At 44.4% G+C, this 26,614-nt stretch overlaps 1 protein-coding gene across 2 annotated transcripts in view; it reads right to left on the bottom strand.

The window, feature by feature from the left end:
- The window catches only part of LOC122946563 (scaffold attachment factor B2-like), a 461,735-nt gene that overhangs the window by 28,407 nt on the left and 406,714 nt on the right, over window positions 1-26,614 (bottom strand). For both annotated transcript variants that reach the window (XM_044306283.1, XM_044306291.1), the window contains exon 11: window positions 2,807-2,889. In XM_044306283.1, coding sequence (XP_044162218.1) covers window positions 2,807-2,889 — 83 coding nt within the window. The remainder of the gene's footprint in view (window positions 1-2,806; window positions 2,890-26,614) is intronic.

Below are 26,614 nucleotides of genomic sequence, written 5' to 3'. Positions count from 1 at the left end.
AGTTTTTATTTTTTATGGTGTTCATCTGAGGGGTTAGGTCATGTGATATGTTTATAGAGCCGGTCGATACCAAATATGTATACTCCCCCCCCCCCCCCTTATTTTTTTCAATATTTTTTTTTTTCAGGGGAAAATGACATTTTTGTTTATTTTTACTTGAAACTTATTTTTTTGAGGGGAAAACTTTTTTTTTCACTTTATTTTTTTGTCCCACTTTGGGACTTAAACTTTTGGGGGTCTAATCCTTTGCAATGCATTCCAATACTTCGCTGCCCGACGGTGATCAGAAATACACAGAGCATACAGGTACGCCCTGTGTCCTTAAGTACCAGGACATAAGGGCGTACCTGTACGCTCTATGTCCTGAAAAGGTTAAGTGCAGTGAGATCCGTGGGCGCCGCTGTACAGATCATGATACTTAGTTCACAATCTTTGGACCGATGAAAGGTCCTCTTTAAAGAGTAAAAATAAATATCCAAGCACAGTGCTGACATATCAGTGCCGTACAGTTTCACTGAGGGCCGCTGTCACGGCCTCTGTTGTGTGCGCCGTGACACAGTTGCTGTGCTGTTGCAGCATGTAGGTGGCTCCTCCTTTCCCCCTGGGTCCTCCCCTGTCTGGTGCCGGAGGGGTTAATTATCTGGCTGGTGTGGCTTTAGGTATGTCCTGGGTGTGGCTCTTTATATCCTGGTGTTGTAACTCTGAGGTCAGTTGCCCTCCAGCCTTTGTGTTAGCTGGAGTGTTGCTCCTTTCCTGGATATACCATCTGTCCAGTGGGAGGGCCTCCTAGCTAGACATACTGTAACGGTGGGGAGTGGGGGAAACTCCCCACCGTACAATGAGGAGCAGACTAGATAGCAACTAGGCCTGGGAGATTGGATAAGGGAGCAGGTCACCTCCTAAAGCCTCATGCAGATATCTGTGGAACACGGCAGAAGCACACAGCGTCATTGGTCGCTATAACACCGTGCTCTCCTGCAATGCCAGTCCGGTATCTCAAGGACAGTGTTCCACAGACGTCTGCGTGAGGCTTAAAGCCACCCTAATCCTGACTCCTAACCGCATGAGCAGACCCAGAAGGCAGGTGGGCTCATACACAGTAACCTCGGAACCTGAAGATCCCTGCAATGAGATTAGCAGCAGGAGATGACTTGTTCATCCTAGACGTTGATGAACAGGTCGTTTCCTAGCCCTGACATTATTACCAGGGATCTCTAGGGTTAATAGGGCCCGAGGTCTAAGCCCTCCCACCATTAGGGTTTGCTCATATAGTTAGGTGAATGCTAGGATTTAGGGGGTGATAGATGTGTTAGAAGGTGACATGCTCCCTTTATTCCTGTTTCCTGGCCTCGTGGCATATCCCGCCAACCTACATTGTACGGTGTGGAGTTTCCCCCCACTCCCCACCGTGACAGCCGCAGGGAATGCTACACAGGCTGGAGCACAGATTGATGCTCCTGCCTGTGCTCCTCTCAAGCTTAGCTAAATTCTGGAACTTCAGTGCTGTACTAGGATAATGACATTAGGACGTAAAAGCAGACAGGAGTTTAGGTGCCTATTTGCTTAAAGGATAACTGTCACATTTAGACCCTAATTTCAATTTTCATATATGTAGTTAATAATAACATGATATTCTAGAATTAGTTACTATTAGACTGACTTACCCCATATTTAATACGATTCAGCCCTTAGCAACCAGTCTGCATAAAACTGCAATTTCACTATTCAGTTGAGATGGCCGCCACTGCCCTCACCCTGAGGCTAATCCCGCCTGCCCTCACTAGCCAGTAACAATAGCCCCCCAAAAGTGTCTGTAACCAAAGCCCTCCCCCTAAAGGGTTAATCTCCTGCAGCACAAAGGGGTCCTCTTACCACATGTTGCTTTCATTTATACACTGAGCAGATGGCAGATCTCCCTTCCCTGTTGTGCGCTGATTCAACTCTGCTTTCTCCAGCTCTGCGTCTGCCAAGCGCAGGGACAGGGAGAAGTGCACACACCCCAGGCACTGATATCAGCTGCTGGGGAGGACCTGGCTATAATCATTTACTTACAGTCCCTGGCTGTCAGTAATGTGACCCTGCATGCAGCCCGCTTCTGTGTCCTCCGTCCTTCAACAGATAGACGGACCATGCCTAGCAACCCTATTTTAAGCACAGGTAAAAGTAGTCAGTACAAGGAACAAAAATGTGGAATTAAGGGGTAATTGAATACACAATGAAAAGTTTAAATAGGGCCACCAAGGTGATATTAATCACCGCAATCCAATACTCCCCAAAAAAAAATGACAGTTCTACTTTAAGAAAACAATATTATTGATTAATAAAGTACATTACAAAAATTATTTTTAGGCTACTTAGAACATTTTAAACTAAAACTTGAGAAAGGTTTACTTAATATTTAATGTGAAAAAAAGATTTTTGAATGATTCAAATGATTATTGAAGTGGACAGAAAAATAAGGGAAAGAACAAACAGCAGGTAGGTGTCGCTATTTAGATATACTTTATTGAATAACTCACTGGGTAAACTAAACTTAACTATACACAATTACAAAAATATTCAGGATTCACTTGAATAGGAAGGACTTGTCCAACTGAAGCAAAGGGATCAGTGAGTCGTGATCGAACCTGCTCACCACTGCAATGCTGACGGCGAGCAGGCAAACAGTAAGAACGAGTGCTGTGTGCTGTATTAATGAGCTATTCTGAGGATAGGTCATCAGTATAAAAAAAGCGGACCATCCCTTTAAGAAGTTACTACAGCACAGCACGAGACTAATTTACTCTTTCATACGAAACCTTCTTACCCTTTCAGAAGATGTTTTTACACTAATGACAGGCTCTCCCTTTGATTTATCCATGATGACAGTCCTTTCAGCATCTCTGCTTCCTAAGGAAAAAAGTAAATAAAGTGATAAAACGTGTGCTTAGAGACAGAATAGTATATCAAATGTAGAACAAGAGAATATTGGTGGACAGTAAAATTAATGAATCACTCAAGACTAAGGATGAGCGAATCTACTTTGGTTGAAACATCTGAAGTCGATTCGCATAAGTCTACTTTCACACTCGCTTTTTGGCTTTCCGTTTGTGAGATTTGTTCAGGGCTCTCACAAGCGGTCCAAAATGGTTCAGTTTGCAATTCTAATGCATTCGGAATGGAAAAGGATCTGCTCAGAATGCATCAGTTTTCATCAGTCCAGTCTCCATTCCGTTTTGATGAAACAGCCAAACGGATCCGTCCTGGTACACAATGTAAGTCAATGAGGACAGATCTATTTTCACTGACACAATCAGACACAATAGAAAACGGATTCGCCCTCCATTGACTTTCAATAGTGTTCAAGATGGATCCGTTTTGGCTATGTTAAAGATAATACTAACTGATCCGTTCTGAACAGATGCAGACAGTTGTATTATCTGAACGGATCCATCACACAACGGGAGTGTGAAAGAAGCCTAAAACTTATTTCTAATACCTAGTACCTTGGAGCCAAAACAGAGTTCAGGAAATGTTTTATTATAGTACAAATTAATTTATGAAGTTATTGCGCGATGTCTCGCGAGACTTCGCAAAGCAATAACTTTGGCTCATCTGAGCCAATACATTCTAATACTGTATGGAGCTCCGGCTCTGTACAGTATTAGAACAAAGTTTTATGTGAATCGATTTTGGATGTTTTATCCGAAGTCGATACACTCATCCCTACTCGAGACCTTTTTTTCCCTTTATTTTTTAGATATAATGACAACTCCACACCAATATTCAGGCTGTATATGTTTTAAAAATATTTGAGCGAAATGGTGGCTCACCCTCCACTAATTAAGAAGCCGGTGCTGCAAAGCCTAAGTGACTCGCCCTGTCAAAAAAGGAGTAAAATAGTATATGTAGGGGGTGAGCACTCACCACTTGGACCATAGAATACAAAACACCAAAGGTATGGAGATAACTAGGTATTTAATGGTTAAAAAAGCACATTATGTGCAAAAAAAAATCAAAAAACCGATGCAATACATAAATTGTGCAGTCTTAGGTTGAGCAAAAATATGTAAAAAGATGGAACTGTTGCAAGATGAGATCTTCATGCGGTTGTGTGCATAAAATGTACAAACCGGATTCCAAAAAAGTTGGGACACTATAAAAATTGTCAATAAAAACGGAATGCAATGATGTGGCGATGGCAAATGTCAATATTTTATTTGTAATAGAACGTAGATGACAGATTAAACGTTTAATCCGAGTAAATGTATTATTTTAAAGGAAAAATATGTTGATTCAAAATTTCACGGTGTCAACAAATCCCCAAAAAGTTGGGACAAGTAGCAATAAGAGGCTGGAAAAAGTAAATTTGAGCATAACGAAAAGCTGGAAGATAATTAACACTAATTAGGTCAATTGGCAACATGATTGGGTATAAAAAGAGCTCCTCAGAGTGGCAGTGTCTCTCAGAAGCCAAGATGGGTAGAGGATCACCAATTCCCACAATGTTGCGCAGAAAGATAGTGGAGCAATATCAGAAAGGTGTTACCCAGCGAAAAAATGCACAGACTTTACATCTATCATCATCAACTGTGCATAACATCATCCGAAGATTCATAGAATCTGGAACAATCTCTGTGCGTAAGGGTCAAGGCCGTAAAACCATACTGGATGCCCGTGATCTCCGGGCCCTTAAACGACACTGCACCACAAACAGGAATGCTACTGTAAAGGAAATCACAGAATGGGCTCAGGAATACTTCCAGAAACCATTGTCAGTGAACACAATCCACCGTGCCATCCGCCGTTGCCAGCTTAAACTCTACAGTGCAAAGAAGAAGCCATTTCTAAGCAAGATCCACAAGCTCAGGCGTTTTCACCGGGCCAGGGATCATTTAAAATGGAGTGTGGCAAAATGGAAGACTGTTCTGTGGTCAGACGAGTCACGATTCGAAGTTCTTTTTGGAAATCTGGGACGCCATGTCATCCAGACCAAAGAGGACAAGGACAACCCAAGTTGTTATCAACGCTCAGTTCAGAAGCCTGCATCTCTGATGGTATGGGGTTGCATGAGTGCGTGTGGCATGGGCAGCTTGCATGTCTGGAAAGGCACCATCAATGCAGAAAAATATATTCAGGTTCTAGAACATCATATGCTCCCATCCAGACGTCATCTCTTTCAGGGAAGACCCTGCATTTTTCAACAAGATAATGCCAGACCACATTCTGCATCAATCACAACATCATGGCTGCGTAGGAGAAGGATCCGGTGTGACAAAACCAACCTCGCCACAGTGTTTTGGAGGGGGCTGGTTGCCAGCCTCCTGCCTCAGGATTAGGGCTGAAACGATTATTCGAATAACTCGATTAAATAGAGTCAAAAAATTCATCGATGCAGTTTCCCTGCATCGAGGAATCGTTTAGATCACGTGATCACGGAGCGGGAGTGAAATTAAGCGTCTCACTCACCGCTCCGTGTCCTCCGGAGCCAGAGAGGCAGGACTGAGCGGCCGGCACAGAGGAGGAGGGAGGAGGAGGGAGTCTCTCCCTCCCCACTGTGCGCGGCTGCCGCTGAAGACGGAGGAGGAGGGGAGGGACTGAGGAGGAGGAGGAGGAGGAGGGGAGGGGAGGGACTGTGGCCACTGCACCACCAATGAATGTGCCGGCCATATCCCACAGGGTCCCCCTCCTCCCCCCCATCATTGGTGGCAGTGTCAGTTCCGATCGGAGCCCCAGCAGTGTAATGCTGGGGCTCCGATCGGTTACCATGGGAGCCAGGACGCTGCTTAAGTCCTGGCTGCCATGGTATGTTAGTAGTGAGCAGAGAGCAGCGCATTATACTCACGTGCGCTGTGGCCGGCGGTCGCTCCTTCTGTCTGTGCGGCGGATTGCTAATGCTTACAGCATTAGCAATCATGCGCACGTGAGTATAATGCGCTGCTCTCTGCTCACTAACATACCATGGCAGCCAGGACTTAAGCAGCGTCCTGGCTCCCATGGTAACTGATCTGAGCCCCAGCATTACACTGCTGGGGCTCCGATCGGAACTGCCACTGCCACCAATGATGGGGGGGGGGGACCCTGTGGCCACTGCCACCAATGATTAATACTGGGGAGGGAGGGAGGGGGGGTTGCGTTACCAGAGGGGGCATATCAGAGGCTGGGGGAGGCAGATCAGAGGCTGGGGGGAGGGAGGGGAGGCAGATCAGAGGCTGGGGGGAGGCAGATCAGGAGGGGGGAGGCAGATCAGGAGGGGGGGGGCAGATCAGAGGCTAGGGGGAGGGGGGAGGCAGATCAGAGGCTGGGGGGGAGGCAGATCAGAGGCTGGTGGGGGGAGGCAGATCAGAGGCTGGGGGGGGAGGCAGATCAGAGGCTGGGGGGGGGAGGCAGATCAGAGGCTGGGGGGGAGGCAGATCAGAGGCTGGGGGGGAGGCAGATCAGAGGCTGGGGGGGGAGGCAGATCAGAGGCTGGGGGGGAGGCAGATCAGAGGCTGGGGGGGGGCAGATCAGAGGCTGGGGGGGGGGGGGAGCCAGATCAGAGGCTGGGGGGGGGGGGCAGATCAGAGGCTGGGGGGGGAGCCAGATCAGAGGCTGGGGGCAAGCAGATCAGAGGCTGGGGGGAGGCAGATGGAGAGAGAGTGGTTAATGGAGGCTGCAAGCACCACCTTGGCATGTATAAAGTTATTGGTTTAGAGAGGGGTTAATGAAGGCACCTCCAAGGTGCTTTCATTAACCTCTTCAGACCAATAACTTTATACATGCCTAATGCCAAGGTGCTTCCATTAACCCCTCCAAACCCAATGGGCATGTATAAAGTTATTGGTTTGGAGGGGTTAATGGAAGCACCTTGGCATTAGGCATGTATAAAGTTATTAACCCCTTCAAACCAATAACTTTATACATACCTAATTACGTACGTTATTTTAAGTAGCTTTTTCTTATTAGATTACTCGATGAATCGAGAAATATAATCGATAGAATACTCGATTACAAAAATATTCGTTTACTGCAGCCCTACTCAGGATTATGGCCCATACTAACTTTAAAGAAGACAGGCCGGCCGCACAGCTTAAATCTGTCTTTGGAATTGTATTTTGTTATGTGAGGGTACCCAGATGGCTAGTTTATTTGTGTTCGTGTGGTCTGAGTGCCATTCGCCTAATGATATGCACTCAGACTTGAGCTATCTGGGAATATGTTAAATGTCTGTAGTTGCTGGGAGGGTGTGACATTGTGTGTTTAAATGGTGATGTCTGTCCTGTTGTCTCCACATGTGTATTGGCGATCTCCCCTTTGTCCTGAGAGATAATTGGATTATTCCTCGGTTGTCTCTGGGGCAGAGAGGAGGAAACCATGATGACCTGCATAAATACGGGCGGGTAGCCCTCAATAAAGTGTTCCTGTTTTATCCATCATGTTGAGACTGGTGTTTGGATAACTGATCTACACTGGGGGATTGCTATACGCTGATGATTTGCTATACTCCCCTGGCATAACTACTAGCTCTTGTAAGAGCTGTTCCTGCTCTCTGGCTGTAGGAGAGGTTCACCCACTGGAGCCTGGAGCCTTGTCGTAGGTCCAGCGTGGGTGGACGACGGTGAGACCCCAACCAAGCTGCAGCGGTTCGTGGGGTCTGCAGGGCGTACGGTGTCAAGTGGAGTGCTTGGAGTCCTCGGAAAGCACTAGGAGCATCTATCAACGGAGGTATGGGTGCTAGGAGATCCGTTACATCCGGGTACTGAAATGGCCAGTCTGCAGTCCAGATCTTTCACCTATAGAGAACATTTGGCGCATCATAAAGAGGAAGGTGCAAAAAAGAAGGCCCACGTTGATTGAACAGTTAGAGGCCTGTATTAGACAAGAATGGGAGAGCATTCCTATTTCTTAACTTGAGAAACTGGTCTCCTCGGTCCCCAGACGTCTGTTGAGTGTTGTAAGAAGAAGAGGAGATGCCACACAGTGGTGAAAATGGCCTTGTCCCAACTTTTTGGGGATTTGTTGACACCATGAAATTCTGATTCAACATATTTTTCCCTTAAAATGGTACATTTTCTCAGTTTAAACTTTTGTTCCGTGATTTATGTTCTATTCTGAATAAAATATTAGAAGTTGGCACCTCCACATCATTGCATTCAGTTTTTATTCACGATTTGTATAGTTTCCCAACTTTTTGGAAATTTGGTTTGTATAAAATTGTTCATATATTTGTGATTACCGGTGAAGAGGTAGGACCATTGTTAGAGGTAAACTGCATATGATAACATGCACAAATATTTGTATACTATCCGATCCAGGGGATGTGGATTATTTGGCATCTAGAAAATCCTCTCAATCATTCTTTACATATGCAAGTCCGAATATATTCACTCCCTTAAGTGGGGAACAGCCGTGATACAGCAGTATTTATATTGTTCTATGTGTCCATAACACAGAGATATTCATAAGATGCCCAGTAGTAATGTGACTCGAATTAAGGAACACATGTTATTTGTATGGTCTCATATGTCAGGTAGATACAATGTTATAATATTTAACCTGCACTCACAGTGGCGTCCCACGTGGCTGCAGTGTTAAATACAGAGGTACCTGTCCTGTAGTTACTTGTCTCCGTGCTTTGTCACTTGACTTTGCCGCTGTCTCTGTTTAGATAATCACGGTAACCACTGAGGAAGGGGCCAGGAAAAGACCCCGAAACGCGTCTGGTTCAAGGATACCTGTACATTAGATGATGGACTCATATCCTCCTAAATAATTTAGTTTCTATAGACACTTATCTACCCCAAATGCAAAGTCCGTAATAACAGATATCAGCTCCGCACCCTACTCGATACACGTGGGACGCCGTGAACTCAATCTCCTATTTTTTTTAAAGAAAACTGGATATGTCATACAAGCAGCTGAAGTGGCCTGTGATCATCTAAACAGAGACAGCGGCAAACTCAAGTGACAAAGCGCGGAGACAAGTAACTATGATCACAACGCAGAAGCGGCTGATAACTCCAGGACAGGTACCTCTGTATCCAACACTGCAGCAACATGGGACGCCACCGAGTCGTTTTGGCAGCTTGGATGCGGACCCATTCACTTCAATGAAGCCGCAAAAGATGTGGACAGCACTACGTGTACAATACAATACAATGAAATGTTGTTCATTGTATTGTACGTTGTATTACATTGTATTGTACAGTGACAATAAAGGCATCTTATCTTAAATGTAGATCCATTTTATGACAGCCCCGTTGCTGGAAGTTTGTTTTCTAGTGGAAACCCATCGCCATACACTAACTTCCATTAAAAAAAAAAAATTCTGCCAACATAGATGTCTAATGGCTTGCTGTTTCAAGGACAGACTATAATTTTTAATGGGTACCATTTTGGTGTACATAAGACTTTATGATGACTTGATATGTTTTTTTTTTTTAGGAAGCGATGTGACAAAAAGATGTTTTGGCATTTTTTTTTCTGGCATGCACCAGATGGGGGTAGATCATGTGATATTTTTATAGAGCCGATCGTTACGGATTCGGAGATACCAAATATGGCAACACCATTTTTGTGTTGCCATTTTCTTACAGACTTTTTTTGACAATGGTCTTGAGTGAGGGTTCATTTTTTATGAGCTTTACAGAGGTGAAATTCGTCAAGTCCGAAGTCTTGTGAGACGCTGGTGAAGAACGTGAGCATTCGATTCTACAACTTGAAAACCATTAAAAAAATTGTAAGGCAAAGAGGGTTTCGGTACCGATTGGTACCTCAGTACTGAAGCAGACTTTGGATCGCAGTTTTAAATGTCGAATTTCACCTCGTCGGTCTCCCTACATCATTCAAACAACGTTTTGAATGAAGAGACTGGATCAATTGCTTTACACTTTGTGTCCCCTATAAAGGTCATACAAGACCTCTGGGGGACATTTATGCCATTTTATTTTATTTTTTAAACTATTGATTTCTCCTGTAACTGAGGCTGACTAAGTAGCCCCAGTTACAGGGGGAATACAACCCCCAGAGAGGCAGCACAGCAGTATACTAACCTCGCAGTCTCAGGAAGACCCAACAAGTCCTGCAGTCTCCTGGTCCAGAGCCGGATCTGGAAGCTGCATAGCTCATTCAGCGTGTATACAGCAACCCAGAAAGCAGGGACACGGAGGAACAGTCCCTGCCTTCTCAAAGTGCCTTGCCGTCACTGACATATGGGGCCCTGACTCGGCAGCTTTAATGACAGCTTTATACACTTCTGGCATACTCCGCATCGTCAGGCAGTTGCCTGATGAGTTCAAAAGTTATTTTAGGGTGGTGTTAGACAACTTTTGCACTCCGGCGACTGAATTCTTGGTTGCCGACATCACTATTTGTCCCCTGACGAACCAACGGAATGTTGGGGAATGGAGCGTCGGGACTTGATTTTGGGACGTCATTATTTTCTATTTTTCTATTTTCTATTAGGGTTAACACAGGAACCAGAAAGGGTGGGGTTGACCCTTCCAGGGCGGAAATTCTGCCTGTATGATCTTTCATCAGACCGTGAGTAAGAAGGACGCCTTGTCCCGCCTTTGGATATTCTGTATTTATACCCTCCGTTTTCTCTACTCATATATATATATATATATATATACACACACACACACACACATTATTTTTTTTATGTACAGGAAATTTTTTTTTTTTTTTTATGGTTCTAGACTATCCCAGACATTCTATTTACCATTTTCTTTTTAAGTGCTATTTGGCTAAGGCCTCATGCACACAACCGTTGTTCGTGTCCGCACCTATTCACTTCAATGAGGCTGCAAAAGATGCTGACAGCACTCTGTGTGCTGTCCGCATCCGTTGCCGAGCAAAAAATATATAACATGTCCTATTCTTGTCTGTTTTGTGTACAAGAATAGGAGTGTCTACAATGGGCCGCCAGTTCCGTTCCGCAAATTGCAGAAGGCACACTGGCGGCTTCTGATTTTTGTGGATTTGCGGGGAAAAACGGAATGGTCGTGTGCACGAGGCCTAAGAAGGAGATGTGACAATACCACCAGCACTGATGATAACACCTGACAACTTGTGGGGTGGATTGTTCTCAATTTGCACCAGGTGTAGGGACTTGAGCTATTGTTTAATGTTTCTTTCCTTTAGCTTTCTGACTTCCACAGTCACTTTAACTATGCGGTGCCTTTTGAGCTGACTAACAAGCCAGCAGATGTACGGGAAAGGGCCTGCTAACGACATCCCCTCTGGATTTCATTAGCCCCCTGTTGTGTATTAGGAGCCGTTCAGCCTGTCTAGCTGAAGTGGAAAAGCTCTGACATAAGTATGACATTACGCATTCTGATAGAACTGACAACCAATGATGGAAGAGCCACAATTATCTCCCACCAATCCTATTGGGGCCAATGCAGTTAACTGGCAGATGTGGTAAATAAAAGGGCAGCTGCCCATGTCATCAGCAGCTATTCTACAGGACTTCAGCCTAGGGACTACGGTTCCAGCTGATGGACTTCAGAACTGCATTTTTGCCTAATCTCAATACTACGGGTTCGGTCGGAGAGTCTAGGCTGAGAAGATAAAGTCCCCTGGCAACATGCCTCGCTACTCGGAGCCGGCTCCCTATGCTTGCCGCTACCTCCTCTCGTTGAATGCCCACCCAAACCGAAGTGCTACTGGCTGAGGTAAATGGTCCTGGGTCCCCCTGAAGTCATGGAGGTTTAATCCCTGGCAAGTCCGCAGAAGGCGGAATCGCTGTCACCTGTCGCGTGCCATCCTTTGTCCTTGCTGGGACTGGATTATATGCTGCTGAATGTTGGTTATGCAATAAAGTCTTCTCGGAGCGTTGTACCCTCACCCTATGTTGTCGTAGTGTTCCACCCACTAGAAAGGAGCATGGGCGTTCGGTGGTATGAGCCCTGGCCCTGCGCTATCTTTATAAAGATAGCAAGGCCAGCGGACGAGAGCACCTACTGACCCTCGTGTCTCCACAGGAGCATTAGGGCTCTTTCACATAAGCGTGTCCCTTGTAGGAATCACGCTCCATGTAAGAGAGGGATTGTGCGGTCTGGACTAAAGAAGCACATGGCATTATCACGATTAACAATTGTGTGTGAACTTTATGTGATGGAATCATATGGACAAAAGCTATCAGTATGAAGGCTCATTCAGGCGGCCATGTGTGTTTTGTGGCCGGCAAATACGAAATACCGGCATGTGTGCGTTCCGCAATTCGCGGACCTCACATGGCCGTCCACTCTCATAGAAATGCCTAATCTTTTCCGCAATTGTGGACAAGAATAGGACATACTCTTTTTTTGGCGGGGCCCTAGAACGGGACAACGGATGTGGACAGCACACAGTGTGCTGTCTGCATCTTTACGGCCACATTGAAATGAATGTGTCCACACCCGTTCCACAAAATTGCGGAACAGATGTAAACTCATTTATTCATTCATTCATACGGTCATGTGAATGAGCCCTGATTCTGTAGAATAAAGGTCAGGAAGAGGCACACAGCATTATCAATCATAATAAGGCTGTGCGCTTCTGCAGTCCATGCTCGCGTAAAAGAGCCCTTATATCCTGCTGTGTGAGATAACATGACCTCCACAATCACTCAACCTTAACCCAGATGATATGGTTTGAAATCAGTTGGACTGTAGAGTGAAGGAGAAGCAGAAGAGTCCTAACCACCTCTAAGAACACAGTCTGAAAACCATTCAAGGGAACTACTTCATTAAGGCTACTTTTACCCATAAATGAGCAAATGTTAGAAATTACACACCTAAGGCTACTTTCACACTAGTGTTTTTTGCGGATCAGCAAAAACGGATCAGTTACAATAATACAACTGCATGCATCCGTAATGAACGGATCAGTTTGTATTATCTGTAACATAGCCAAGACGGATCCATCATGAACTTGAAAGTCAATGGGAGACAGATCAGTTTTCTATTGTGCCAGATTGTGTCAGAGAAAACTGATCCGACCCCATTGACTTACATTGTGTGACAGGAAGGATCCATTGGCTCAGTTTCATCAGACCGACACCAAAACGCTGCAAGCAGCGTTTTGGTGTCAGTCTCCAAAGAAGAATGGAGACTGAACGGATACAAACTGATGCATTCTGAGCGGATTCTTTTCCATTCAGAATGCATTAGAATGCAAACTGATCCAATTTTGACTGCTTGTGAGAGCCCTGAACGGATCTCACAAACGGAAAGCCAAAATGCGAGTGTGAAAGCCTAAGCTGACTGAAAGAATGCCAAGAGTGTACAAAATTGTCAAAGCAAAAGATCGCTACTTTAAAGATCTAAAATAAAAACATTCTTGTAACCCACTCCTGACTGAGCATTTTCTGTGGGGTTTTTTTCTTTTGTTTTTTACCCCCTGCCTTCAAGGAGCCACAATTTTTTTCTAATATTGCATATGATATAGTGTGAAGCTGGAGAAAAATGGGGAGTAATTGGAGAGAAGAAGAAGAAGAAAAAAAATAAAAATAAAAAAAAGCACACAGTTTTATGGGTTTCGTTTTTACAGCCTTCCCAATATGGTAATCTGACATGTCATAAGCTTTATTTTGCGGGTCAGTATGATTACAGTGGTACCACAATTAAATAGTTTTTCTTGTGTTTTAATACTTATAAAAATAAAAACTATGAAGAAAATGAAATTTTTTTTTCTTAACAGCTCCATATTCCGATCTCCATTACTTATAAATTTGGTCTACAAAGCTGTGTGAGGGCTCATTCTTTTGTCCCCTTTCCATTTATAGTTTTTATTGATACCATTTTGGAGTGTGTGACGATCACTTACATTTTTTGGGAGATGTAGTGAAGAAACAGCGAATTGGTCATTTAAATTTTTTTCCTCCATTACGGCAATGATCTAGAAAAAAAATGTTATTGCCAATTTTTGCTATGCAGAAAGGGGTTATTTGAAATTTTTTTTAAAAATTTTTTTGGAGGAAATATTAATACCATTTTGGAGTGTGTAAGACTGGAAAAATACATTTTAATTATATAAGAATTTTGGGATGTGGGGATGGCAGTTATTTATTTTTTTAACTCTCCTAGGGGTTTGAAAATGTAATCCCGATTACTTCTCCGATAGACTGCAATGAACTAAATTACCACTGTAGCCTATGGGAGATTTAATATATTGTTATGGAACACTGCCGCAGGGTTCCATAGGTACATTACTGTGGCAGGCCCAAGATTTTTCAGATGGCCCAAGGCTGTTATAGCAACCAAATTTCTCTCTCAACCTTGGCACAGGGGAGGCATTCTGGCTCTGGGCGAGCGCAACAGTTTTGTCCCCATTCATTGTCAATAGGGACAAAACGTAACTGAACAGAACGGAATGCTCCAAAATGCATAATGCATTCCGTTCGGTTTCTGTGACTGCCGGTCCTGTGAGATATCTGAGGAGATTAGATCGACTTGCCGCATGCGAGTCTGACAAGTTCTAGGTGTTTCCTTTCAGTTAGGTTTGATTGCTGGTTAGAGGCTCTATTTTAGACTGCCTCTGACTTCTCAACATGTGGTTAATATTTCCTTCTGGAGTTACTGCTAGTTGTTTGTTTATCCCTTGTTCCTCACTCTTCCCAAGTTCCACTTTTGCTCTGTGTTGTTTGTGTCAGTCTAGGTCTCAGGGTGATGCTAGCCCCTTCACTGTGGAAGGTAACGGCAGTCTTATTCCCTGTTCCCTAATCTAGGGTTTGCTACAGTATTAGCAGGGTCTAGGTACGAGTGTATGTGTCCGTCCACCATCAGGGCTTGCACATACTGTCAGGAGTCAGGGAGAGACTCAGGGATTGCTAGGAGGTAACCATCTCTCCCTCACTAGCTTCTAGGCCTAGACTGTTATCCTATGCTGTCTGTTTATCTGGTGTACCTGTTATCCACATTACCCCATGACATTATAAACCGCCAACACCATCATTATTTTCCTTGCTGTGTGCAGATATGGATTCTGTTGATGCACTGGTGGTTAGCATGCAGGGATTAACTTTGCAGGTAGCTGACCTCCGTGAATCTGATGCTCAGTTTCAGAATTCTCTGGCATCTGGTTCGATGAGTGGGAAGCAGGTTAGCCTTGAACCTAAAGTTGCCCTCCCAGATAGGTTTTCTGGAGGGAGAGATAATTTTGTTCGGTTCAGAGAATCTAGCAAACTGTATTTTTGTCTGCTCTCTTCGGGGAATGAAAATCAAAGAGTGGGAATAATTATGTGTCTGCTAAAAGGTGATGTTCTGTCGGCTCTCAATCCCTCCGATCGGTGGATGAATTTTTCAGAGCCCATGGCCTGATTTATGATGATCCAGATCGGGTTTCTTTGGCCGAATCTAAGCTGCGTAGCTTGAGCCAGGGAGAACGTTCTGCAGAGTCATACTGCTCTGAATTTAGGAGATAGGCGACTGATTCGGAGTGGAATGATCCAGCACTCTGCAGTCAATTCTGTCAAGGGTTGTCTGTGAGACTAATAGACGCCCTGGCATTCTGCGAAAACCCTAATTTATTGGAGGCGGCTATGTTCCTCGCCATTAGGATTAATAGACGCCTGAGAGAGAGGGGCAAGGTTCCCCTCACTCGGGAAGCATTATATTTTTCATATGTCTGGGCTACGGGGTAGAGTGGCAAGACAAAAGCCTTTTCTTACGAAGAAAAACATCCAAGCTAGGCTACATTTTGCAAAAACACACTTGAAATCTCCCAAAAGCATGTGGGAAAAGATGTTATGGTCTGATGAAACCAAGGTTGAACTTTTTGGCCATAATTCCAAAAGATATGTTTGGTGCAAAAACAACACTGCACATCACCAAAAGAACATCATACCCAGCATCATGCTTTGGGGATGTTTTTCTTCAGTTGGAACTGGGGCCTTAGTTAAGCTAGAGGGAATTATGAACAGATCTAAATACCAGTCAATATTGGCACAAAACCTTCAGGCTTCTGCTAGAAAGTTGAACATAAAGAGGAACTTCCTCTTTAAGCATGACAACGACCCAAAGCATATGTCCAAATCAACAAAGGAATGGCTTTCCCAGAAGTAGATTAAAGTTTTGGAATGGACCAGCCAGAGCCTAGACCTGAATCTGATTGAAACTCTGTGGGGTGATCTGGAGAGGGCTGTGCACAGGAGATGCCCACGCAATCTGACAGATTTGGAGTGTTTTTGCAAAGAAGAGTGGGCACATTTATAGGTCACATTAAAGGTGGAAAAAGTTCTGAAATGATTTATTTTTGACATCACAGAAACCTGACATTTTAACAGGGGTGTGTAGACTTTTTTATATCCACTGTATGTCCTTATATTAAACCTCAGGGTTAAAAAGCGGTTGTAACTAAGGGGTATAGCTCTAACTCTTGGCAGTGTGGGTGGAGAACCAGAGAAGGTATTTTTGTCATTCGCCTGTAGTACCCGATTTCTCCTGCCTGCCATGGTGGCGCTAGAAAATATTGATTTGGAAGTATTTATTGACAGTGGGGCAGGGGTGCATTGGTGATACCACTATGGAGGCGTGCGAGTCTGGCTGCGAGTTGGTTTCTAGCACTGTTCAGACCCTGTTCACACACTACGGGTAGTTTAGTGGTAGGACCCCATGCTTGCTGAGACACAGTGATGTGGTGCATGAGGGGTTCCGATATGTTCCTTTCTGGAAGGTATTGGCCAAGTTCTCAGCTTTTAACATCCGCTTGAGGAATTAGCTAGTATTGTCTGTTGTGTATCATTTTGGTGCATTTTCTGCAGCGATTTTTTTGTGACATAAAATTGATGGGACTCTGTGCAAAATGTTTTCATATGTATTATCTGTATTTAGTGTGTGGGTGGGTGGTTTTTTTTAACCACTTCATTACCGGAGTGTATATCACACTTCCATAACAGCAGGGGCGTACACAGAAATCATTGGGCCCCATAGCAAGAATTTTAATTGGGCCCCCATGCCCGTTCCTAGTCCCTCCTACTATGGGCCCTGGCTCCTCTCACTACACTCCCTAACTTCTCCCCTGCCCCACCTCATGCAGAAGTATTTTGTTCTACAAAATGGCAGTACTAATGCCGGAACCCAACAGACCCATTATAGTGAATGGGATCTGGTAGGTTCTGGCTGTGTTCGGCATATATTGACAAGAATCTGGGGCATTACATGATGTAATACCACCCAACTTTCCTGCTGTCCAGCATTGCACATGCGCAGAGACATGAGAAAAGTTTGAGGAAGTGAGTGCCCCCCTTCCCGTATTCTCTGTGTCATGCAGGACAGCTGGGAGACACTGACATTACTCGATATCCTGCATGACACATGTGCAGAGACAGGAGTCTGTCTCCCCCTTGACTTTCCATGTTCTTATTATCTGCATTTATGCCTTGCCGGATAGCAGGAAATCTGAGTGACATTACATGATGTAATAGCACCCAGCTTTTCTGCTGTCCTGCATGGTACATGTGGAGAAACATGAGAATAGTCTGAGAAAGCTGAGTAACAACTCCCACCTACCCTCATATCTTCTAATGCCTCTGCACTTGTGCCATGCAGGACATCAGGAAAGCTGAGTCACATTACATAATAGCACCCAGCTTTCCTCCTGTTCTGAATGGCATATGTGCAGAGGAATAGCCTGGGAAAGCTGAGTGACACACACACACAAGTCGTCACTTACTTCACTACTGGTGGGGTTGTGGCAATACAGAGGAATCAGGCATGATGAAGCTAACAGACGGGAGGCGGGGCTAGGAGGCGGAGCTAGCAGATGGGAGACAGTTAGGCAGATAGATGGGGGCGGAGACTCTCTTCCACTGTGGGCCCCCCTTCCTCACGGGCCCCATAGCAGCTGCGTGGTCTGCCTATATGGTAGGTACGCCACTGCATAACAGGCCAATTTTTCAGTTTTTACAATGGTCCTATCCAACTGCAAAAAACTATTTATTTTCTGAGCCAACCAACATGTATTTGTTTGATATTTTTCACAGGGCACCTTAGACCTTTCTTTTACGTCATTAGAAGACAGATATTTTATTTTTAAGGAAAAACGGAAAATTAAGAAATAAATATTTTAATATTCTTAGAATTATTTCATTTTTTTTACTGTTACACAATATTTCAAGAAATAAACATGTCAAACTATTATCGTAGGTGTATATCATGAAAATTGATGCCATTTGTGAAGTTTACCTACTGGCTGAGCTAACCACGAGAACTGAAATAAGTGAAGCGCATTATAGATTTTGGAGGCCTATTTATCTATTGCTGGTTTTATGGCAACATACCGCCAGAACACATGTTGTACAATGTACCAAAACCTGACAAACACCCACAAAGTGACAACTTTTTAATATGTTGACCACCTAAGGTATTCATTAGGGATGAGCAAATCAACTTCGGATGAAACATCTCAAGTCGATTCACATAAAACTTTGAATACCGTACGGCGTGAGCTTTCTGTACAGTATTAGAATGTATTGGCTCAGATGAGCCGATGTTATTACTTCGAAGTCTCGCGAAATTTCAGGTAATAACTTTAAAAAAAAAAATTCTACTGTTAAAGACCTTTTCCCGAACTTGGTTTCGGCTCAGAGTGGTACCTTGGAACAGAAACAGTTGGGGAAAACGTTTTTAAAAGTAGAAATTAATTTTTCAATTTATCACACGGTCTCGTAATAACTTCGGCTCAGAGCCAATACATTCTAATACTGTAATACTGTACAGAGCGCTCGCTCCGTACAATATTCAAAGTTTTATGCAAATACAGTCAGGTCCATAAACATTGGGACATCGACAATTCTAACATTTTTGGTTCTATACACCACCACAATGGATTTGAAATGAAATGAACAAGATGTACTTTAACTGCAGACTGTCAAGAATAACTTTTTTTTTTTTTTTTTTTTTTTTTTTAGTATTGGATTATGGTGATTAATATCACCTTGGTGGCCCAATTACAACCTTTCACTGTGTAATCAATGACCTCTTAACTCCACATTTTTGTTCCCTGTACTGACTACTTTTAACTGTGCTTAAAATAGGGTTGCTAGGCATGGTCCGTCTATCTGTTAAAGGAGGAGCACGCTGTGTGCAGGGTCACATTACTGACAGGAGGGACTAAGTAAATAATTAAAGCCAGGTCCTCCCCAGCAGCTGATAACAGTGCCTGAGCTGTGTGCACTTCTCCCTGTCCCTGCGCTTGGCAAACGCTCCCTAAGGGCCGCTTCACACGAGCGGATGCCGTGCGTGGCATCCGCTCCGTGAAAGAGTGCCAAGACCCGCTGCAGACTGCAGAGGCACGGAGCAGTAACATGACTGTTAATGCTCCGTGCCTCTCTGTGATCTCTTTACTACGAAATCACAGTGACAACTGTGATTTCGTAGTAAAGAGATCACAGAGAGGCACGGAGCATTAACAGTCATGTTACTGCTCCGTGCCTCTGCAGTCTGCAGCGGGTCTTGGCACTCTTTCACGGAGCGGATGCCACGCACGGCATCCGCTCGTGTGAAGCGGCCCTAACTCAGCAGAGCTGGAGGATGCAGAGTTGGGGCAGCGCAGACCAAGGAAGGGAGATCTGCCATCTGCTCAATGTATAAATGAAAGCAACATGTGGTAAGAGGACCCCTGCAGGAGATTAACCCTTTAGGGGGGAGGGCTCTGGTTACCGACACTTTTGGGGGGCTATTGTTACTGGCTAGTAAGGGCAGACGGGATTAGCCTCAGGGTGAGGGCAAACGACATCTAAAAAAGCCTTCACAGTTCTGGAACAACATCATATGGACAGATGAGACCAATATCAATATCAACAGCGTCAATATCAGCGTCAGGCGGACACCAAAACGCTGTAAGCAGCGCCCCGGTGTCTGCCTCCAGAGCGGAATGAAGGCTGAACGGAGCCAAATTGATGCACTCCAAACGGAATTTGACGTTGACACAATATGGTGCAATTGCAGGCGGATCCGTCCCCTGTTGACTTTCAGTGTGGGGTCGGGACGGATCCGTCTGACTAACAATTGGACTTAAACTTTTTTTTACATAGAACGCAGACGGATCAGTTTTGAACTGATGCCATGGTTTGCATTTATAGGTGCGGATCCGCACCTAACGCAGGTGTGAAAGTGGCATAAGATATGTTCATTATGTGTATGTATCACCTATGATACTGGATTCCCATTCCAGGCGCCAGGTGTGGACACTATGCTGATTAGAGGGGGTTGGACCTTGTGCTACATAAAAAGGAATGGTTTTAATGTGTGTTATGTCTTGATGAAGGGCTGGATTCTGTAGCCCGAAACATGTTACTACACCTTTTTCCTGTGATTTTATATGATGAGCCAATAAAGAACTATTTTTTACTCCACAAGAAGCTGGATTCTTTCTTTCTATTGGATATTCTATTGGGCCCAGTTCTGGCCTTTTTGCGTGCTTCGTGGATTAAAGTCAGAGGTGAGAGCTGCAGCCATTTCTACCTCATCAGTGAAGCATGGTGGTGGTAGTGTCATGGCGTGGGCATGTATTGCTGCCAATGGAACTGGTTCTCTTGCATTTATTGATGATGTGACTGCTGACAAAAGCAGCAGGATGAATTCTGAAGTGTTTCGGGCAATATTATCTGCTCATATTCAGCCAAATGCTTCAGAACTCATTGGACAACGCTTCACAGTGCAGATGGACAATGACTCAAAGCATACTGCAAAAAGCAACCAAAGTGTTTTTTTAAGGGAAAGTAGTGGAATGTGATGCAATGGCCAAGTCAATCACCTGACCTCAATCCAATTGAGCATGCATTTCACTTGCTGAAGACAAATTTGAAGGGAAAATGCCCCAAGAACAAGCAGGAACTGAAAACCGTTGCAGTAGAGGCCTGGCAGAGCATCACCAGGGATGAAACCCAGCGTTCTGGTGATGTCTATGCGTTCCAGACTTCAGGCTGTAATTGACTGCAAAGGATTTGCAACCAAGTATTAAAAAGTGAATGATTTATGATTATTCTGTCCCATTACTTTTGGTCCCTTAACAAGTGGGAGGGACATATGCAAACTGTTGTAATTCCTACACCGTTCACCTGATTTGGATGTAAATATCCTTAAATTAAAGCTGACAGTCTGCAGTTAAAGCACATCTTGTTCGTTTCATTACAAATTCATTGTGGTGGTGTACACAGCCAAAAATTTTTGAATTGTGTCCATGTCCCAATATTTATGGACCTGACTGTAGACTTCGGATGTTTCATCCGACGTCTATTCGCTCATCCCTAGTATTGATCTCGGGGAAATTCAGCGCTTTTAGACTTTTTTTTTATTTTTTTTAGGAAAATTTAACACATTTAGGTGGACAAAATGAAAATGCCATTTTTTTTCTACAATTTTGGGGATTTAGTGGCCTTTCACTTTTACCATGTCGCCTGGAGAAAATACACATCACCATACATTCATATACTCCTGCCGTTTGGAATGATACCCTATATTTGTATTTTACAGATATTTTGGGCTCACAGGAAGACTTCAAAGGACTGCAGTACATTTTTTTTTCTATTGCTGGTTTTATGGCATCATACAGCCAGAACACATGTTGTACAGTACCAAAAAACACCTACAAAGTGACTACTTTTTATTACTTTGACCGCCGAATTCATCTTGGGGAAATGTGGACTTATTGCACTTTTGGCTTTTTTAGGAAAATTGAGTTTAGGTGGACAAAATTAAAATACTTTTTCACCATATTGCCAGAACAGATTTAAACAACTGCCAAACCATAAAAAAGCACCTTCTATATAATGAAACCCACTCTTCTTTGTGAAAGAGAGATTTTTATTTTGTTTGTGTTTAGGCACAGTAAGAAATAGGGATCGACCGATTATCTGTTTTACCGATATTATCGGCCGATATTGAGGATTTTTACTGTTATCGGTATCAGCATTTATTTTGCCGTTATACCGATAACGTACTGGGAACACAGATCGCGCTGCTGACAGCGCTCTCCGTGTTCCCTCAGCAGCAGCACAGGGGAGAAGGAGCAGTGTCTCCCTCCCCGTGTGCTGGTGCTGCTGCTGCCGCTGCAGCCAATGGGAGGACAGGGGATAAGAGAAGGGGTGGGGCAGTGGCCACTGCGCCACCAATGAAGAGAAATCTCTCATTCATTCAAATTGAACAGGAGGCGGGAGCTGCAGAATGACATAGCTGGCTCCCGACCTCTATGAGCAGATCGCAGCTACCGCTCATAGAGGTCGGGAGCCGACTATGTCATTCTGCAGCCAGCTCCCGCCTCATGTATATGAATAAATGAGGGATTTAACTTCATTGGTGGTGCAGCGCGCCCCCCCCCCCCCCAATATATTAATATATTACTCATTGGTGGCGCAGTGCGCCCCCCCCCCCCCAATATATTAATATATTACTCATTGGTGGCGCAGTGCGCCCCCCCAATCCCCCCAGTATATTACTCATTGGTGGCGCAGTGCGCCCCCCACCAAGCCCCCCAGTATATTAATCATTGGTAGCGCAGTGCGCCCCCCCCCCCCCCCCACCCAAGCCCCCCTCCTGTATTAATCATTGGTGGTGTAGCGGATCCCCTCTCCCCTGCTCCTCCGATCGGAGCCCCAGCAGTGTAATCCTGGGGCTCCGATCGGTTACCATGGCAGCCAGGACGCTATTGAAGCCCTGGCTGCCATGAGAAGCTCCATGCTCCTGTGTGCACAAAGCACAGAGAAGCAGGGACAGTGAGAGCTCCTATTCACCCTGATGGAGCTCTATCAGGGTGAATTGGACAAGGGTTCTAGTCCCTAAGTGGGCCAAAAGTTAGAAAGAAAAAAAAAAAAAAAAATGAAAATTCCCAGAATATCTGTATAAATTATCGGCTATCGGCCTGCAAGTTCACAAATTATCGGTATCGGCCCTAAAAAAGTGAATATCGGTCGATCCCTACTAAGAAATATACAGTGCAGATTGAAAGTTTGGACACACCTTCTCATTCAAAGAGTTTTCTTTATTTTCATGACTATGAAAATTGTCGATTCACACTGAAAGCATCAAAACTATGAATTACCACATGTGGAATTATATATATACCAAAAAAGAGTGAAACAACTGAAAATGTGTAATATTCTAGGTTCTTATCACGATCGGCGTGACTATCACATACGTGACACAGAGGGAGGGAAAGAGGAAGGCCCTGCCCAAGTGAGAGGGAAGGTGGTGACCCCTGACTCACCTTGCGGCTGGCACCTGGCTGCCCTGACGTCCCTCACCCGTACGCCGATCACGTGCCTAAAACCCTGGCTTTCCCTAAGATGAGCCCTAGATAGTGAACAGGGCGGTGGGAACACTAGCCCGCAACACTAGCTCTAAAGGAAAACATCAAGGGGAGGACAGACAATACAGACTCAACATATAACCCCAGGTGGGCGACAACAGGAGACAACAAAAAGCCCAACAGGGATCCGGAGGGTAGCACTCGAACAACAACCAGGATTCACAGCTCCAGTGGGTCAGTATAGAAGTCCAGGCAGGAAGCTCTATAACTGGCAACTAGAAGTGTGAGAGGAGAATATAAGGAGGTTGGGAGTGGCAGACAAGAAACAGCTGAGGAGGAGAAGCTACAGATCCCTGAGTGAGACAAAAAGGATTGCAAGGCAAACACAGAAAACAATCACTAAGAAACAACGTGATCTTTAGACATAGAGCGCGCAGCCACCCGCTGCGACTTCCTGACCCCGGGTATAACGGAGTCAGACGTGGCTCTTGACACCCTTGTGACAGTTCTTCAAAGTAGCCACCTTTTGCTTTGATTACTGCTGTGCACACTCTTGGCATTCTCTTGATGAGCTTCAAGGGGTCACCTGAAATGGTCTTCCAACAGTCTTGAAGGAGTTCCCAGAGATGCTTAGCACTTGTTGGCCCTTTTGCCTTCACTCTGCGGTCCAGCTCACCCCAAACCATCTCGATTGGGTTCAGGTCCGGTGACTGTGGAGGCCAGGTCATCTGGCGCAGCACCCCATCACTCTCCTTCATGGTCAAATAGCCCTTACACAGCCTGGAGGTGTGGTTAGGGTCATTGTCCTGTTGAAAAATAAATGATGGTCAAACTAAACGCAAACTGGATGGAATAGCATGCCGCTGCAAGATGCTGTGGTAGCCATGCTGGTTCAGTATGCCTTAAATTTTGAATAAATCCCCAACAGTGTCACCAGCAAAGCACCCCCACACCATTACACCTCCTCCTCCATGCTTCACGGTGGGAACCCGGCATGTAGAGTCCATCCGTTCACCTTTTCTGCGTCGCACAAAGACACGGTGATTGGAACCAAAGATCTCAAATTTGGACTCATCAGACCAAAGCACAGATTTCCACTGGTCTAATGTCCATTCCTTGTGTTCTTTAGCCCAAACAAGTCTCTTCTGCTTGTTGCCTGTCCTTAGCAGTGGTTCCCTAGCACATATTCTACCATGAAGGCCTGATTCACACAGTCTCCTCTTAACAGTTGTTCTAGAGATGTGTCTGCTGCTAGAACTCTGTGTGGCATTGACCTGGTCTCTAATCTGAGCTGCTGTTAACCTGCAATTTCTGAGGCTGGTGACTCGGATGAACTTATCCTCCGCAGCAGAGGTGACTCTTGGTCTTCCTTTCCTGGGGCGGTCCGCATGTGAGCCAGTTTCTTTGTAGCGCTTGATGGTTTTTGTGATTGCACTTGGGGACACTTTCAAAGTTTTCCCAATTTTTCGGACTGACTGACCTTCATTTCTTAAAGTAATGATGGCCACTTGTTTTTCTTTACTTAGCTGCTTTTTTCTTGCCATAATACAAATTCTAACAGTCTATTTAGTAGGACTATCAAATCAGTAGGACTTATTAAACCTGACAGGGCACACCTGTGAAGCGAAAGCCATTTCAGGTGACTACCTCTTGAAGCTCATCAAGAGAATGCCAAGAGTGTGCAAAGCAGTAATCAAAAGGTGGCTACTTTGAAGAACCTAGAATATGACATTTTCAGTTGTTTCACACTTTTTTTGTTATGTATATAATTCCACATGTGTTAATTCATAGTTTTGATGCCTTCAGTGTGAATCTACAATTTTCATAGTCATGAAAATAAAGTTTGAATGAGAAGGTGTGTCCAAACTTTTGGTCTGTACTGTACGTTCCATCACAACCTATTCATGACAGAACAGAATGTTTTTGGCCAAATCCACAGAATTATTTAATTTGTGTTTTATGACAATATACAGTATTAAAATTTGGGGCAAATATGGTACATTTTGGCTAATAATTTAAAGATGTGCAATATTCCTTGAAGCAATTTTTTACACAGAGGCCAGGGTTTGATGGACAATAATATCTAGGGTCTCTTTGCATTCCATTCTTTGTACAAACCCTGCACCTCTTCTGCCAGTTAGTTTTGCTTCCCGTATGAGGAATGGTGTCAGGGAAATTCCTTTAGCTCAATCTACTGATAGACTCAGACCCAGAGCTCCCAGGAATGTCACCTGTTGGGTACAATAGTGATATTATAACATTTATTAAAGAACCTTAATTTCCAGATTATTTGTATACCACATATGAATTGTATACTGCTAACTGCAGAAGATACAGAGAAACCTTTTTGTACTAATGTTTGGATTTTCGTAGTGCCAGGTATGGTTTCATCATTTGGTCGCTGAAATCTACTACCCCCATGTACTTATTATATTCAACCACACAGAGCAGCTTTTCAGTATGTGCATTTCTTCGACTAAGACGCACTGGGACTATGGAACTGTAAGGCCCCTTTTACACGGGCGAGATTTCAGCGTGGGTGCAATGCGTGAAGTCAACGCATTGCACCTGCACTGAATCCGGACCCATTCATTTCAATGGGGCTGTGCACATGAGATGTGATTTTCACGCATCACTTGTGCGTTGGGTGAAAATCGCAGCATGCTCCTCTTTGTACGTTTTTCACGCAACGCAAGCCCCATAGAAATGAACGGGGTTGCATGAACAACCTCCAGCCCTATTGTACTATGTATTCTGTATTCAGAATGCTATTATTTTACCTTATAACCATGTTATAAGGGAAAATAATACACTGCTCAAAAAAATAAAGGGAACACAAAAATAACACATCCTAGATCTGAATTACTTAAATATTCTTCTGAAATACTTTGTAGTAAAAAAAAAAAAAAAATGGAAATTAAATTTTTCAACCCATGGAGGTCTGGATTTGGAGTCTCACTGAAAATTAAAGTGGAAAAACACACTACAGGCTGATCCAACTTTGATGTAATGTCCTTAACACAAGTCAAAATGAGGCTCAGTAGTGTGTGTGGCCTACACGTGCCTGTATGACCTCCCTACAACGCCTGTGCATGCTCCTGATGAGGTGGCGGACGGTCACCTGTGGGATCTCCTCCCAGACCTGGACTAAAGCATCTGCCAACTCCTGGACAGTCTGTGGTGCAACGATTGGTGGATAGAGCGATACATGATGTCCCAGATGTACTCAATTGGATTCAGGGCGGGCCAGTCCATAGCATCAATGCCTTTGTCTTGCAGGAACTGCTGACACACTCTAGCCACGTGAGGTCTAGCATTGTCTTGCATTAGGAGAAACCCAGGGCCAACCGCACCAGCATATGGCCTCACAAGGGGTCTGAGGATCTCATCTCGGTACCCAATGGCAGTCAGGCTACCTCTGGCG

Source organism: Bufo gargarizans, chromosome 1, assembly GCF_014858855.1.
Source record: "Bufo gargarizans isolate SCDJY-AF-19 chromosome 1, ASM1485885v1, whole genome shotgun sequence".
Taxonomy (NCBI): domain Eukaryota; kingdom Metazoa; phylum Chordata; class Amphibia; order Anura; family Bufonidae; genus Bufo; species Bufo gargarizans.
The sequence above is the reverse complement of the archived record's forward strand: the minus strand, read 5'-3'. Positions and strand labels throughout refer to the sequence as shown.